Source organism: Bos taurus, chromosome 22, assembly GCF_002263795.3.
Source record: "Bos taurus isolate L1 Dominette 01449 registration number 42190680 breed Hereford chromosome 22, ARS-UCD2.0, whole genome shotgun sequence".
Classification (NCBI taxonomy): Eukaryota; Metazoa; Chordata; class Mammalia; order Artiodactyla; family Bovidae; genus Bos; species Bos taurus.
In genome coordinates, this window is record NC_037349.1 from 27,381,331 (window position 1) to 27,398,445 (window position 17,115).

Below are 17,115 nucleotides of genomic sequence, written 5' to 3' on the forward strand. Positions count from 1 at the left end.
AGATAAAGCAGCCTTTGCGAAAATGGGCCAAAGAGACTTTGGGAGCTTCTGCTTTTCTGTTTTTGCATATTGGTCTTTGGGATAAGATTTCACTGGAAGGAAAATTCTGAAAACCAGTGAAGGAGTACAGAAACACATAGCACAGTCTTGAGCATGGGACTCAGCACTATGGTTTGTGTTGCTACTGGTGTTGCCATTGGCCAGGAGAGCAAAAAAGATGAGGAACTGATGAGCAAATGGAAATTGCCTTGAATTAATTATAGCATCTTCCCTATGAGAGTAGCGAACTTAACATCCACATAAAGCCTGAGTACAGTATTGAAAGGAAACAGCTAGTGAAAATTTCCCCCCAAGGGCTTGCGTGTGCTGGGTATGCTCGGTGGTGTCTGACTCTTTGCGACCCAATGGACTATGGCTGCCAGGCTTCTCTGTCCATGGGATTTCCCAGGCAAGAATAGTGGACTGTGTTGTCATTTCCTCCTCCAGGGGATTATCCCGACCCAGGGATTGAACCCTCATCTCTTGAATCTCCTGCATTGGCAGGTGGATTCTTTATCACTAATGCCCCCTGGGAACTCCCCAAGGGTTTGGTGTGTATGAAAAGAAAGAAAAAAGAAAGAAAGAAACACTCTGTGCAACAACTTAAGAAATAGTGTATATAATTGTGCCAAGATAGAAATACGTATTTTCATAGTCTCAGTAATGATTTAAACAGTAACCTGGAAGAATAAATGACTTAGCTGAGTATTTAATTAGCAGTCGTGTGGCTAACTTTCTGGGTTGCAGTTTCCCCAATATATCTTCGCAATTGTTAATAGCTCCTGCCTTCCTCTCATCTCAGTGGGGGTTGATCATGTGCCATGGGGCGTGCTGAGCACACATCATCATTAGCAGCTAGACTAATTTTTTTTTCTGATTTGACCAAGAAGTTGTTGAGGAGCTCATTTCCCTGGGCTCCAATTTATTTCATCTTCTAACCACAACACTCAGGCTCAGATCTCTTCTTGTGCCCCTTTTTGTAGAAACAACAGATAAGAACAAGATAAAGAGGAGACAGATGGTTTAAATTCATGGGTAGTAGGTGCCTGAGAAACAAAAGCTCAAAAGTTCTATTTTGGTACATACGGTCCATTTCTTTACAGTCATTTTGTGTCTTGAGAAAATAAAACTTGGAAGAATAATCTTGACAAGCAATGGGAAAAGCTATGTTGTGAAACAGTGTGTGTGTGTGCATGTGTGCGTGCACACACACACGCTCAGCTGTGTTGGACTCCTTGTTACCCCATGGACAGGATACTGGAGTAGGTTGCCATTTCCTACTCCAGGGAATCTTTTCGACCCAGAGATTGAACCCAAGTCTCCTGAATTGGCAGGCAGATTTTTTACCACTGAGGCACCTGGGAAGCATTTTGAAATATTACAGGTAAGTATATTTTGAGAGGGGAGCTAGTAGATTTTTTTTTTTTTAATATTTGACAGAGGAACATAACTTGGGCAGTGAAGGGGTGGGGGACCTAGTAGATTTTTGTTGTTGTTGCCAGGAGAATATAACTAAAAAATGTATACAGAAGACCAAACTGAAACTTCACTGATATCTCTGTTCAGCCTCCTGTTGTAAACAGCTATATGGAATATATTTAGCTCCCACTATTTTAATTAGAATAGGAAAAGATGTTAAATACTTTGAATTCTTTTTGAATATAAAATTTCTACTGGCAAAAATGAAAACATATAGACAGAGTCTGATTCCTTACAATCAGGCAAAGAATTAACTTCATTCTAGAACGAAGAGTCACAGGTACACAGGAAAATTGGATAGAGACAATTCAAACCCTTTTAAATAAATAGAAAGCTGGCAAAAAATGAAGTGAGTAAATAAAAAGCAGACTATTGGGAGGTAATGGAAGGATTTGTTATGCTGGAGAGAGCAGTAAGTATGTGTGTGAGTGAGGGTTGCCCAAACAAAGCAGGGTTTGTTATTAGGCACATATTGTCCTTACCAAACTGTGACTCACTCAGCACTGAGAGACTAAATACCCAGCCTCTCTTACCTTGCACCGGCCCATCTCCTGGCTTCTCTGTTTCTAAACTCAGGTTTGGCTGCTCACCTCTCAAAAGGTCAAGAGACAAGTGCTGATAGGAATGGAAAGGTTGCTTTATTCAGGAGGCCAGCAACCTGGGGAGATGGCAAACGGATTCTGAAGATTCTGCTCGACAGTCAAGTTTTTAAAGGGAGAATCATTTGGGGAGTGGGCCAGAACCTTCATCTATCTTCGTCACGTGCAGACTATTTTCTAATTGGTTGGTGGGGAGGTAACAGGGAAGTACTCCAGGAATCTTGTGCTCCTCCTTCACCCGGGTGAGGCGAAGGGTGGTGCTAAGTTCCTGCAGAAGAACTCAGAGGTATTGTTAAGTATATTTCTTGAGGACCCTGCACCTCCACTCCACTTCCATGCACTATTAGTTCTTTACTGCTTCTCCTTAGTTTCTGCATTTCCTCTCTTTCCTGTTAAGCAACTATTTGAATCTGCCCTTTGGAAATCAGGGAAGGTCAAGGAGGTTAAATGAAACTATCTTCTGCAAACAAGAAATAGGGGACACAGAAAGGATTTGTACCTGGAGGGTCCCACAGTGTCCTGCTCCATCTCGTCTCCATCCAGTGAGAAGCCAGAGAGAGGGTCAGAGAGCCTGGCATGCAGTTCTCACAAGTCAGCCCCCCAGGGACTGAGTGCCAAGCAGGGAAGGGCTGTCAGGGAACCCCTAAAGAAGAGCAGAAGATAGATCTGGATTTGTCTTCTTAAACACCATCGAATGCATTTGCCTGCCTGATATTTATCGAAATGTGTTTTGTCTGGCAGCTAAGAGGAAATATGTCTCCCTGAAAATCTAGAAGTATGCACAAAATTATTTTGGTCTATTAAAACTGCATTTCTGACAATACCTGTACTTTAATGGCTTAAAAAGGTGCCATTTTTCAATACATTATTTTCATAAACTGCATTTGGTTTAAGGTTAAGTGAAATCTGTGATGCCATAATATGAAGGACTCCTCACTGCAAGGACATTAGTTTTCGGAATAACCACATTACTTGCAGGAATAGAGATAGCATTTAAAATGCTGACATTCCTCAAGTTTGCTTCTGTTTACCTACCCAGATCAAAATATATTGGCTTGTGAACTGGTGTTACGGTTCTAAAGAAAAAATTATTATCTCATCAAGAAATTGGAGTCCCAGTGTTTTATAGGCACATACAGTAGTAGGACTTGAGTAACTAGCTTGGTGAATTAAAGGAGAAAAAATATCCGTCTCTGTTCTATCCACAGAACAGTTCTGACATGAAAAATGTGTTGTTGTTGTTGTTGTTGTTTTTCTTTTTTCTCTACACCAGCCTGTGCTCTGATACCAGCAGCTATGCTGTGCTTAGTCACTCAGTCATGTACAACTCTTTGCGACCCCATGAACTGTATGTAGCCACCAGGCTCATCTGTCCATGGGATTCTCCAGGCAAGAGTACTACAGTGGGTTGCCATACCTTCCTCCAGGGGATCGTCCCAACCCAGGGATTGAACCCAGGTCTCCCACATTGCAGGCAGATTGTTAACTGTCTGAGTCACCAGGGAAGCCCCTGATACCAGCTAGGTGTCCCAAAATACAATTCAATTCTGACACTGTACGAGGAGTTAGCTTCAGATACTACAAGGCTTACTGGGTTGGGAAGATTTCCTGGAGAAGAGAATGGCTACCCACTCTGATATTCTTGCCTGGAGAATTCTGTGGACAGAGGAGCCTGGCTGGCTATAGTCCATGGGATTGAAAAGAGTAGGACATGACTGAACGACTGACGCTTTCACTTTCCTACAGTTTAAGGGTTCAGTCCCACAAGACTGGTACCCACCACACACAAACATAGATGCCATCAGTCCAGTTCTCCTCTGGTCAACTAGGGGGGTTACCACAACCCCCTCCTTGGGTTTGAGAACTTGCTAGAATGGCTCACAAAACTCAGGATAGCACTTTGCTTACCATTATCCATTTATCATAAAGGATACAACTCAGGAACAGCTAAGTAGAAGAGATGCCTAGGGTGAGGTTCGTGAGAAGGGGCACAGGGCTTCCATGCCCTTCCCATGCCCTCCACTCTCCCAGCGCCTCAATATGTTCAGTTACTAGAAAGCCCTCAAACCTTGTCAGTTAGGGTTTTTTATGGAGGCTTGGTAGCGCTAGGGGTAAAGAACCTGCCTGCCAGTGCAGGAGACGTGAGATGTGGGTTCAATCCCTGGGTTGGGAAGATCCCCTGGGGGAGAAAATGGCAACCCACTCCAGTTTGCCTGGGAAACCCCATGAACAGAGGAGGCTGGCAGGCTACAGTCAACAGAGTTGCAAAGAGTCAGAGACAACTAAAGCAACTTAGCACTTCATTGAAAGGAAGGAAGGATTGAATCATTTACCATTCAGTTCAGTTCAGTTCAGTTGGTCAGTCGTGTCCAACTCTTTGCGACCCCATGAATCGCAGCACTCCAGGCCTCCCTGTCCATCACCAACTCCCAGAGTTCACTCAGACTCACGTCCATCGAGTCAGTGATGCCATCCAGCCATCTCATCCTCTATTGTCCCCTTCTCCTCCTGCCCCTAATCCCTCACAGCATCAGAGTCTTTTCTAATGAGTCAATTAATGGAGAAGGCAATGGCAGCCCACTCCAGTACTTCTGCTTGGAAAATCCTATGGATGGAGGAGCCTGGTAGGCTGAAGTCCATGGGGTCACGAAGAGTCGGACACAACTGAGCGACTTCACTTTCACTTTTCACTTTCATGCATTGGAGAAGGAAATGGCAACCCACTCCAGTGTTCTTGCCTGGAGAATCCCAGGGACCAGGGAGCCTGGTGGGCTGCCGTCTATGGGGTCTCACAGAGTCAGACACGACCGAAGTGACTTAGCAGCAGCAGCAGCAACCAAATTAAATTAACCTCCAGCCTTGTGTCAGGAGGTGGGCCTCTAAGTTCCAACCCTGTAATTACAAGGTTGATGACCAATTTCCATCCTGAAGGTAACCAGGAAGGCACAATCACCAGATATATCATTGGCATACAATGACACTTATCACTTCTGACATCCTAAGGATTTGGAGGGAGGGGTGTGTCAGGAAACTCCAGCAAAGGCCAGATACATATTTCCGCTGTATCTCTGTGATGGGAAGGAGGGAGGGATTTGTAAACTGTATGTGTTTAAGTTATTTACAAATTAAACAATATTGGGTACTTGATGTGTACAAGCTTTGTACTGAGTGGCAGAGCTATGGTGATGACTAAGACAAATCTGCCTCCTGTGTTTGATTCTACTTTAGCATCCTCCCTTCCTGCTATCTGCTGTGCCAAGGAATGCAGTTGCTACCCCTGGGGCACACTCCCTCTAGCAAAAACCAAGGCAGCGTCATCCTCTACTGATGAAAGGAGTGCCCTGTACCTCTCAGGTGATGAAACAGTGTTGAGAGCCACAGTTCAGTCTTAATCACCTCTTTCTTTGGAGTAGCTTTGCCTTTTATTTTTGCTGGCTCGGAACTCATAGTGAAGCTACCACATGAAAATGTCTGTGTTTCTTCAGGTCTGGAAAATTCTCAGGACATTTTCTCTTTAATTGGTGCCTTTAATTGTTGGACTTTTCCTTCCGGAACTCTGGTTGGAACATTTCATTTTATTCTCAGTGTTTCTTAATTTGGCTTTCATAATTTTTGTTTCTTTCTTCATGTTCTGGAATTATCCATTCTTCTATACCTTCCAGCCTTCAGCTCAGTTCTAGGACTGATTTCTTTCTTAACACTGTATTCTTCAGGGGTCGGAATCCTACTTGATATTTTTCAGATTTGCCCCATCTTTTTTCTTTGTCTCCTCTTCTCATATCATAAATTTAGTCTCTTCTTTAGTAAATGTGAACATTTTAAGTATACTTCTTTCAAGGTCATTTCAGATAAGTGTGTTATAGCTCGTCTCCTGTCGTCCAGTCTGCTGACTCTGTTTCTTGTGGGCAGAGCTCTTCCTGAGCTTTGTAGTATTTCTTTCTCTGCTCATCCTTTGTAGCTGCTGCCTTCATGTTCTGTCAGTGTTATACTAACTCTTTTTACACAGTTGTGTTCCTGGGACCCATTTCCTTTCTTCATCCCTGTATTGCTGTTGTGCCTAGGAAATCCAAATTAGTGTGGAGTTACATTCTGTCCTCTCGGGTGTAGAACTTTTGGTCTCTTTTCATGCTTGGCTTTTCCCTCTTTAAAAATAGTCTATCCTCATATAAATATTTTGAACAAAATTTTATAGAATATAAGTAATTTATTACTTATATAGTAAAAGTATCTATCCTCATATACATATTTTTGACCAAAATGTAACTGATTTATTACCTGGAAATATATATGTCATTGCTTTATTTCTTTATGCTTTAGTTATATGCATTTTTATTCAACTTTTAAAGTAAAGCTATTTGAGAAGATCATATAATCAATTCGAACTAATACCATGCTCAATTTTTGCACTAATTTTCTCTATGATTAAATATTGATAATAGTTGTCAGCAACTGAGATCTAAAAATAAATCTCTCATTCTAATACATGGAGATTGCTTCAAGTGCTTCAGAAACTGCTGTTAAGAGCCTTCAAGCACCTTTTAGGAATTGATTTATAAAAGATAATCCGTATGCCAATCGAAAACTGTTTTTCTCTCTTCTTTAAATCAGTCTTCTAAAGAGAGATTTCTTAGGCAATTTATATTGAGGTAATTTGAATACAAGAAGAACGGTGCAAGGATTGCAGCCTAACAAGAGGCCAGTATGTAAGGATCCTGATTGATTACTTAATTTCAACTGACCTCTGCCCTTCCACCTGTTGAGTGACCTTTACTAAAGCTCATAATTATGTGATCTTTCCCCCAATCTATGCTATATCTCAGGCCACAAGTTTTGAGGTTGCCCATAATGTTTTATTAAAATTATCAATTATGTGTCATTCTTGGTTAATAACTAGACAATGCTTTCAAGGGCAGGGAGAGCATTTTATGTTTGGAGCCATCTAAACCTAGCAATACCTCTAGTGCTCACAGTTGAATTTAGAATGAGGGCTGTCAAGAAACGTTTATTTGCATTTTTCTGTAAGACATTATAGGAAAACCCAAATGCAATTGTTGGCTAACCCAGAGTATGAGTTTTCAGTGGCCATTAGCCGTTTGTTGCATGTGTGCGTGTGCGTGCTCAGTTGTGGGTTGCCGCTTCCTACTCCAGGGGATTTTCCCACCCCAGGGATCGAACTCATCTCTTACACCTTCTGCACTGGCAGTTGGATTCTTTACCGCTGCGCCACCTGGGAAGCCCCAATTTATTGGGTGTGACTTTATAAAAGACAATTTGGCATGTTATTTCTAATTAATAAAAATAATATGTAGTTTTGTTTGAGAATGGTAAATGGTGTCAGATATATGGATTTTTTTTTCCCTACAATTTTATCATCAAGTTTTAGTATGTGCTGTGCTGTGCTGTGCTTAGTCGCTCAGTCATGTCCGACTCTTTGTGACCCCGTGGACTATAGCCTGCCAGTCTTCTCTGTCCATGGGCATTCTCCAGGCAAGAATACTGGAATGGGTTTCAATGCCCTTCTCTAGGGGATCTTCCCAACCCAGGGGTCAAACCCAGGTCTTCCACATTGCAGGGCAATTCTTCCCCATCTGAGCCACCAGGGAAGCCCAAGAATACTGGAGTAGGTAGCCCATCCCTTCTCCAGGGAAACTTCCTGACTTGGGAATCAAACCAGGGTCTCATGCATTGCAGGCAGATTCTTTACCAACTGAGCTACCGGGAAGCCCAAGTTTTAGTAGATCTAATGCTTTAAAGCTGTAGAACTACATGTTAAGTTTAATCCTAATCACTTGGGCTTGCATCTTCCTTTCAAGGTTTTTTTCTGAATATTGACAACTGCTTTCCAGGAAAAATGCACATACATCTATCCATGAGCCCAGTATTTTACATGAATTTAAGGGGTCATTGATATAAATATAAAAATATATAAATATACATGCATATATACATGCACATATATGGGGAGAATATCTAGCATAATATTACTGTGGCATTTTGTGATTATTATTGGAAAACAAGAGATTTTATATTTTACTACTAATTTTTTAAAGAAATAATTTTATAGTCGATCATTTAAAATAAAAAACAAAGCAAAATGTAGCTTTAGGTGTATTTTTCTCAGAGAACTGAAATGGGTTTGCCCTATGCAGCCTATAAACACATTTTGTTTGTCCACACATTATTTTTAAAAGATTGAGCCAACTCTTCACTTAGGACAATTTGACATTTAAAGCAGGATTTCTGCTTTCTTTTATAAAAAGAAAACACTGGGTCCACCTTCTCCCCATCAGTCAGAGCTGAGCAGAGGTTCCATTACAAAGATGAGACTTGCCTGTCTTTTTTCCACAGACCCCACAAGTCTGTATTGCCTTCATGACTCTGATGGCTAGGGTTTGATTGCCGTTTTCATGGTGCTCAAGAAACTGTTTACTTACTCAAATTATAGAAATGGTTTCTTGTTTTCATATTTTGCTGTCAAAGTAGAACAATGAAAATCAGACCAAAGGGCACATATCACAGGAAAACCTGAGGAATAGTTTGGTAACTTTCTTGCTGCTGTTGGTTTTGTCTCTTTTTTTGCTTAGGAAGGGTACAAACTGTCTACCAAACATAGCCAAACTTCATTGCATAAATTGGAGTTCACTGGGGAACATGTCTTATTATGGTTATCTCTTCTACCCTTATTTCTTTAATTTATCAAATACTCTCATAACTTACTTTTATATTTTTATACTGTGAATGTAAATATATACATTTATAAGAAGTTTCAGATCATATTACACAATTCAGTATGCTATGCTATGCTAAGTCACTTCAGTCGTGTCTGACTCTGTGTGACCCCATAGATGGCAGCCCCCCAGGCTCCCCCGTCCCTGGGATTCTCCAGGCAAGAACACTGGGGTGGGTTGCCATTTTCTTCTCCAATGCATGAAAGTGAAAGTGAAGTCGCTCAGTTGTGTCCGACTCTTAGGGACACCATGGACTACAGCCTACCAGGCTCCTCCGCCCATGGGATTTTCCAGGCAAGAGTACTGGAGTGGAGTGCCATTGCCTTCTCCACACAATTCAGTATAATGAAATACAAATAAAATATTTCAATATATCCATAAATTTACCTACTACCTGCATTCCTGTTTTCTGCAGCAGCTCTGCCTGCACAGGGGGACTTGGTGATACTTAGCTATCACTGTAGGACAAGCCAGTGGACAGTACTGGCTTTTTGATCCTCTTTGCTCTGACAAGTCGGTTTCCTCATAGAAGGAATCTTCACAATCCTTTAGAGTTTAAGCATAGCTGTCAGCCTTCTGGAGTAGAACTTGGGCCAGGTTGATTAGGGTCTAAGAAAGAGGAGCAGCTCACTCTATTAGAAATACAGATTTCCCTTCATTTTCCCATTTATAAGGCTATGGTCTAGCAGCATGTAGCACTTACTCTTTGAATTTATATGCTTTATTTGCATACTTAATATCTGTCTCCTCTGGGGTCCCTTTTCTTTCACCTCTGTGAGCCTAAAGCAGCACCCAGCACACTGCCTGCATGCTAAGTCACATCCAGCTTCTTGCGAAGACCCATGGACTGTAGCCTGCCAGGATCCTCTGTCCATGGGATTTTCCTGGCAAGGATACTAGAATGGGTTGCCATTTCTTCCTACAGGGGATCTTCCCAACCCAGGGATTGAACCCTCCTCTCCTGTATTCGCAGGGAGATTCTTTATCACTGAGCCACACCACCTAGCACATAGTAGGTCCTTAATAACTCCTGTGGAATAACTGATGAAGTACATAAATTACAGTGCCTGTGTTGGTGAAAATCATTTAATGTAAGGATGCTGTTTTGTCAACCCTCCACATCTTTTATGTTTTCTTTCTACCAGGTGAGGTACTGGAATAATGGAGGAGAAGAGGACTCATCAAGCAAACTGAAAGTGGCAGGAAATGTGACATCAGCCAGACTCCGTGGCTTGAAGAGCAACCTGGCATATTACACGGCTGTCCGGGCTTTCAACAGCGCTGGTACCGGTCCCTTTAGTGCCACAGTTAATGCAACCACCAAGAAAACTCGTACGTACATTCTGATGTTTTAAATGGCAAAAAACATACTTTCCACTTAAAAATAATAGTCTTCTTTATTATTCTAGATGGACAACCCAAGTCCATAAGCCCACTGGATTTTTTAAAGCCAGCTCAAACTCAGAGGCACACATACATGTCTTCCTGACTCCCCTAAATCTTTGGTTAAAAATTCCATGTGAATATGAATGTGCACTTTTTGAAAAGTCTTAGTGTGGGATGTTCAGTCAAGGCTATCCACTTTTCTTTTAAAAATGTGATCACACAAATTGGTTTGTTTCATGTATTTTTAGGTCTCCAAAGCTTGAGGATATTTGATAAGCATGAATAACTTAAAGTGAAGTCTCTCAGTCGTGTCCGCCTCTTTGTGACTCCGTGGACTGTGGCCTGTCAGGCTCCTCTGTCCATGGGATTTTCCAGGCAAGAGTGCTGGAGTAGATTGCCATTTTCTTCTCCAGGGGATCTTCCCAACCCAGGGATCAAACTTGGGTCTCCTGCATTGCAGGCAGACACTTTACCGTCTAAGCCACCAGGGAGCTTAGGCCAAACAATCAAAAGTGATTTTTTTCTTTCCTACATTATTGCAAAGAGGGAAGTGTACAATAAAAGGTTACCATCCAAAGATGTTGGTCCACATGAATATATTGATATATTTAGAAATCTGACCAGAGATGTCAGTCAGTGATTTCTTCAAAGCTGAGTCTTTGGTAACTGTATTCACAGATGCATTCACAAACACCAATTATGAGCTATACATTAACCTGGCGTTAAGTTAGGCTACCGAAGAAGGCAATGGGACCCCACTCCAGTACTCTTGCCTGGAAAATCTCATGGATGGAGGAGCCTGGAAAGCTGAAGTCCATGGGGTCGCTAAGAGTTGGATGCAACTGAGTGACTTCACTTTCACTTTTCACTTTCATGCATGGAGGTGGAAATGGCAACCTACTCAGTGTTCTTGCCTGCAGAATCCCAGGGATGGGGGAGCCTGGTGGGCTGCCGTCTCTAGGGTCGCACAGAGTCGGACACAGCTAAAGCGACTTAGCAGCAGCAGCAGCAGCAAGTTAGGCTACAAGAAAATCAGTGATTTGCAGTCTGATTGCTGTTCACATATATTTCCACGAAACTGATAGCAGCCAGTATCTATGTAGTCACTGTATGCAATGCAGCCACTCGAGTCACATTGTCATCATCACAGCGACTGAGAACATTTTATGTCCACTTGTTTGACATGTATTTCCACATCTACACTTCAGACCTACCACATTAAGATAGGTGTCATTTTTCTTTCTTTTTTAAAGGTGAGGAATGTGAGGCATGAAGGGATTAATTTAATTTTACCATAATGATGTATCACTTTGACTTGCAGAAAACAATTTTTTCTTCTAAGTTTATTCCCAAAATTAACTCAGTAAAAATGTTTTTAAACTTTCTGTATATGGGAATGAAATAGTTATTTTGCTTGATCGCCAACTTCATTTAATCCTATTTCTATATATAATTCCCAGATTTTCATTGGCTGGCTAAAAGGGCTAAGAACAAAGATAGTATAAAATTTAATTGTATTGGCTAGTGTTGTGGGTAAATTAAAACATATGTTAGTCACTCAGTCTTGTCTGACTCTTTTGGGACCCCGTGGACTATAGCCCACCAGGCTTATGTGTCCATGGTATTCTCCATTCAAGAATACTGGAGTGCCATGCCCTTCTCCAGAGGATCTTCCTGACCCAGGGATCTCCCACATGCAGGCAGATTCCTTACCATCTGAGCCACCAGGGAAGATCTAAGTTAAAACATATATATAAAGATAATTCTAGAGATTTCCCTGGTGGTCCAGCAGTTAAGATAGTCCCACTACAGAGAGCCACGGGTTCAGTCCTGGGTCAGGAAACTAAGATCCTGCATGCCATACAGTGTGACCAAAAAGTGAAAAACAAACAACATAATTCTACTACTTTGGATTTTTTTTTTAACCAGTGTTAATTTGATTAGGAAAGTCCATATGGTTACTTTTGTATCAATATTATCTATAAAAAAGAGAGTTTGGAGTAGAAGTTTAGCAATAAAACACTTTAATCCCTTTAAGCAGCATGTATTTACAAGCAGCCATCTAATGTGATAATTAATTGTCCTTCACTAATTATTAGGAGAAGCCTGACCCAATCTCTTATTTATAGCACATGGTTGGGGTTTAGACCATGGAACATATAGGTGTGACAACAAGCTAAAAATATTCTGCATTTAGAACTTCTCACTAAGTATGTTTGGTATTCCCAATAACACTTGTGAATTAGTAAGATTTAAATACACATCATTATTTATATGTTCAAAGGCACAGTATTAATCAAAATTTCTGATTGCACAAATATATGCAAACAGATTTATCTGGTTCTTTCATCTGACTTAATAATTGATGTGATTATTCACTAAGAAATTATGATTGTAAAAGACAATGTGACATCATCATGGAATCAGTGAAGAGTTTCGTGAATTGGTTAGACAGAAGAGATTGATTATAAATCAATAGGAATATCATGGTAATGCACAGTGAGTGAAATAAAATTTTAAAAGGAAGCACAACCCCTTTGAAATTTAAAGATAGCTTATAAATACCCCATCTAAAGTAGAAATTTGCAGGTTACAATAATGATGATGATGATGATTTTAATGACTAGCAATTTAGAGAGCAATTTCCAGTCACTGTTCTAAGTGTGTTTCATGTATTGATTCTTAATACTCACAGCAACACCATGACTTGGAAATTATTAGTAGTCTCACACTTTGGAGACGAGTTTGCTGAAACATCATATAACTATATTTATAATTATATGAGAGGTTATATAACTCCATGAGATCACAAAGTAGCCAGAGAGCCATACAAATTAGTCTTAATCACTGTACTATCTTTTCTTTCAACCATATAATTAGAATGTTCATGTCATACATAGCACCAATATTTATCGGGACTTTACTTTGTGTTTAGGAACCAGGTAAGGTGATCAGAGATAGACAGAACTTCTGTGCTCATGGAGCTGGAGCGTGATAGAACTTCCAGCAATTGAATAATATCTGCCTGAAAATGATACATTCCTACTGCCATTAACTGGAATTTGTCTGTGGGGCTGTCAGTGTTATTAAAGAAAGTTTTCTTATGCTGAGTGGGAAATTCATAGAGATAATTAAAATCCCATAACTATTCAAAGATTGTATATAAAGATCATTGTTAATTTTGAAATTTTATGGTAATAATTTTTCAAATTTATCAAAATAACAAAATCTTTTAAAAGTTTTTCTGACAGCTCTTAATAGTCATCCTAACCTTTAATGTGGTATTAGCTTGAAATTCTAGTTAAGAACTTTGATAAGGCTTTTGTGATTATCATTATAAGAATTATTGTCATGCGTCAGGCATAAAGAATGAAAATAGCATCTTTGAGTCCTTTCTTTCTATCTGTCTTCTCCTCTGGATTGTAAACTTTATGGGGAAAGAGTCCTTCTGTGTCTTGTTTACCCAGCCCCAGTGCCCAGCATGGCTCTGAGGGTCGCTCGTTAAATATTGAGTGGGTGACTAGATGGATGAATGAAATCTAAAGAAGCCCATAAGTGTGAAGTACTGAACATGATGAATTCAAAACTCCAAAATGTCTGGAGTCCTTCACCATCTTGCTTAGAATGTGCAAGTTCCATGTACTTGTAATCAGGGAATTCTGTATGCAAGGCTTTATATTCATACAGATCTTGGGTGATATTTTTGATTAATGTAAATAATACGAGGATTCTCAAGTACTGCACGTGTAGCTTCCATTAAGCACTTTATTTCTGATATCCAAATACTTGTATTTTTTAAAGCATTTCTAAGTTAAACACTAATTAGCATCTTTAAATAAGATGGGTTTTTTTTTTAACTGGAAACCCAAAGAGAGCTAACTCTTAAGAACAACTTTTATCTAAAGGTGCTGATGAGGAAAAATTTCAGATGGCATATAAATGATGAAATGATGTGGCTTCTGAAAGGAGACATGTATATTAAGAAGTTTATGTTTGGAGATTGCAAGAAAGAATGTGGAGGCCACATATTCTGCTTTGTATGACTGAAAATTCAGGTGTTAATTCTGGCTTTCATTGTGGGTAGATTCAGCTCTTTGCATCCTTGAGAATCATCCATTATCTCAAATTGACTCTCAGTCATATCTGACTCTTTGTGACTCCATGGATTGCAGCCCGCCAGGCTCCTCTGTCCATGAAATTCTCCAGGCAAGAATACTGGAGTGGGTAGCTGTTCCCTTCTCCAGGTAATCTTCCCAACCCAGGGATCAAACCCAGGTTTCCCACGTTGCAGGGAGATTCTTTATCATCTAAGCCACCAGGGAAGCCCAAGAATACTGGAATGGATAGCCTATCCCTTCTCCAGGGGAACTTCCTGACCCAGGAGTTAAACCAGGGTCTCCTGCATTGCAGGCAAAATTCTTTACCAACTGAGCTACCAGGGAAACCCATTTCTAAAGCTAAATTATTTAAATTATTTACCCCATTTCAAACCTGGCCCTTCTACAGTATTCCCCCATCTTGGTGAATTCAATCCCATTATCTCATTTGCTCAGGCACAAAGTTTGGGTGGGGATCACTCTCAACTTTTCTCTTTCTCTTATACCCTACACCTGATCCAAAACCTGACTTCTACAAGAATCCACCACTTCTTAAGGCATTCACTGCAGCCGCCCTGGTACCCACTGGTACAGCCCTCACAGGGATCAGAGCAGTGGCCCTGGTCATTCAGCCCAGCTGCCTTTGCCTCCCTCAGCCAGAGTGGGAGTGATGGTGTCAATTCTCTGCTCTGATCCTTCCAGTCACTTCCCATCCCACTCCAGATGAATGCTAAATCCTTAAAACATTGGACAAGGCCTGTATAATCCAACTTCAAATCCTACTTAGACTTGCTTCCTGCTATCTTCCACCTGACTCATTCCACTTTCCTTTCAGGGCCACTGCATTTGCTTTTTCCTCTACTGGGAAAGCTCTTCCTCTAGATGCCCATGTGGCACCCTCCCCCAGGCTCACATGTCACCTCAGTGCCCCCTGACTGCCATATTTAAAAGCACTGCACCTCATCTCCCAGCCTTCCCTCATCTTCCTTGCTGCTTTATTCCTGCCCATCATGCTTAGAGCCATCATACATACTGTGGCATGTTCGTATTTATTTTATTGTTTCAGCAGTCTTCCTTGACTGAAGGGCAGACTCCTGCAGGGCAGAGATTTTCCCTGTTTTGATCATTGCTCTATCATTACTGTCTAAGTAATCATAGTTGGTGCCCTATACGTATTTATTAAACCAACAAGACTATCTCTTGGCTCTGTTCCATGGTGGCATCATTCTCACCAGATACCCTCTTCAGAGTAACAGAATTTCCAGTAAGCACCTCCAAGCCCATTTCTATCAACTCAACATGCTGGGAAATTGGGCAACTCCTTCCTGATTCCTGCACTCAGAGCCAAATTGTGGCCAGTAGGGAGAAAACCTCGATTGGCCTGGCCTCTGTCACATGCCCAGATTCTCCCCTTGAGAAAACAGTGAAATTAAATGGTGAAATCAGTTTTTCACTTGAGTGTTCACATGTCCAAATGGAAAGCTCATCCGTGTAAGTTGAGCCAAAATTAATTGCCTGGATTTAAGGAAGCCAATTAAGTGTGTCCTCAGGAAGTAAAAAGGAAATGTGAATAAAACAAGCATAGAAAGAGTATGAGTCAGAATATTTCAGAGTCTGTTGATAAAATGAATATTCCTGCTTCAAATACCTAATTTGAAAATTCTAGAGTTTTTATAGGTACAATTTAATTATATAAGCAACCACTCTAAGACTCAGGATCCATATATATATATCAGTGCAAGGCTTCTCATTTTAGATGATCCGCTTTCTCAATTTTTGCCATTTCTGTAGGCCTTCTCTACTAATGTGTACCTAGTATTTTTTCTTAAAAACTAACTTCTCTTTTTACTTAAATAAACTTAAAGAAAATGAAAACTAACTTCCTGTGTAAGGAAACCAATATCATTGGATGTTAAAAAATAATAAATAACAATGACAAAATAAATATAATGAAAAATAAGCTATTCTCCATTTTAAATACTAGCAACATGGTCTTGTCTGTTCGGACATCTGAACCTGCTTCCTCTTTGTTTGTGATGTAGCACTAAAGGAATATGAAGGACCTGTTGTTGTTTAAGTTGCTAAGTCATATCCAACTCTTTTTTGACCCCATGGACTATATAGCATGCCAGTTTCCTCTGTCCATGGGATTTCCCAGGCAAGAATACTGGAATGGCTTTTCATTTCCTTTTCCAGGGGATCTTCCCAGACCAGGGATTGAACCCATGTCTCCTGCAATGGAGGAAGGATTCTTTACCACTGAGCTACCAGGGAAGCCCATAAAGGACCTGTGCATGCATTTGTGCTTATGGCCCCCAAATCCAGCTTTCTCTTGAAACCAATAAGACTAAAAGACACTTCCTCTCCCAATGACTAAATATTATTTGTTGGCTTTTGTGTGTATCACATACCATGTATATATGTTTGTTTATGACATGCCAGAGATCACACATACAGCATTAGAATATACTGTTTACTAACAATGCACATGCCTCGGATTTAGACTTTTTTCCCCCCAATCTGTGGACTTCAGGAAATTGATTCCTGATTTTGTAAGCACTGAAGCAAGATAGCAATATAACAGTGAATTTAAGCAGGATTCCATTAGGAAGTTTCAGCTAATACAGAGTCAAATCCTCCCTTTGGAAAAATGTATAAATCTTATGAACTTTACTTGGTAGGAGCTTTGGTACTTTTTTTTTGAAAATTGGCCTACCTTGCCCATGAATTCTCTAAAAATGTGTAAATGTTCTAATTATAGACTACAAATTTTCATGTTGATATTAT

At 40.5% G+C, this 17,115-nt stretch overlaps 1 protein-coding gene across 4 annotated transcripts in view; it reads left to right on the forward strand.

The window, feature by feature from the left end:
• Positions 1-17,115, forward strand: part of CNTN3 (contactin 3) — a 399,434-nt gene that overhangs the window by 362,277 nt on the left and 20,042 nt on the right. For all 4 annotated transcript variants that reach the window (XM_024983152.2, XM_059880039.1, XM_059880038.1 and 1 more), the window contains one exon: positions 9,991-10,177. In XM_024983152.2, the coding sequence (XP_024838920.1) occupies positions 9,991-10,177 (187 nt within the window). The remainder of the gene's footprint in view (positions 1-9,990; positions 10,178-17,115) is intronic.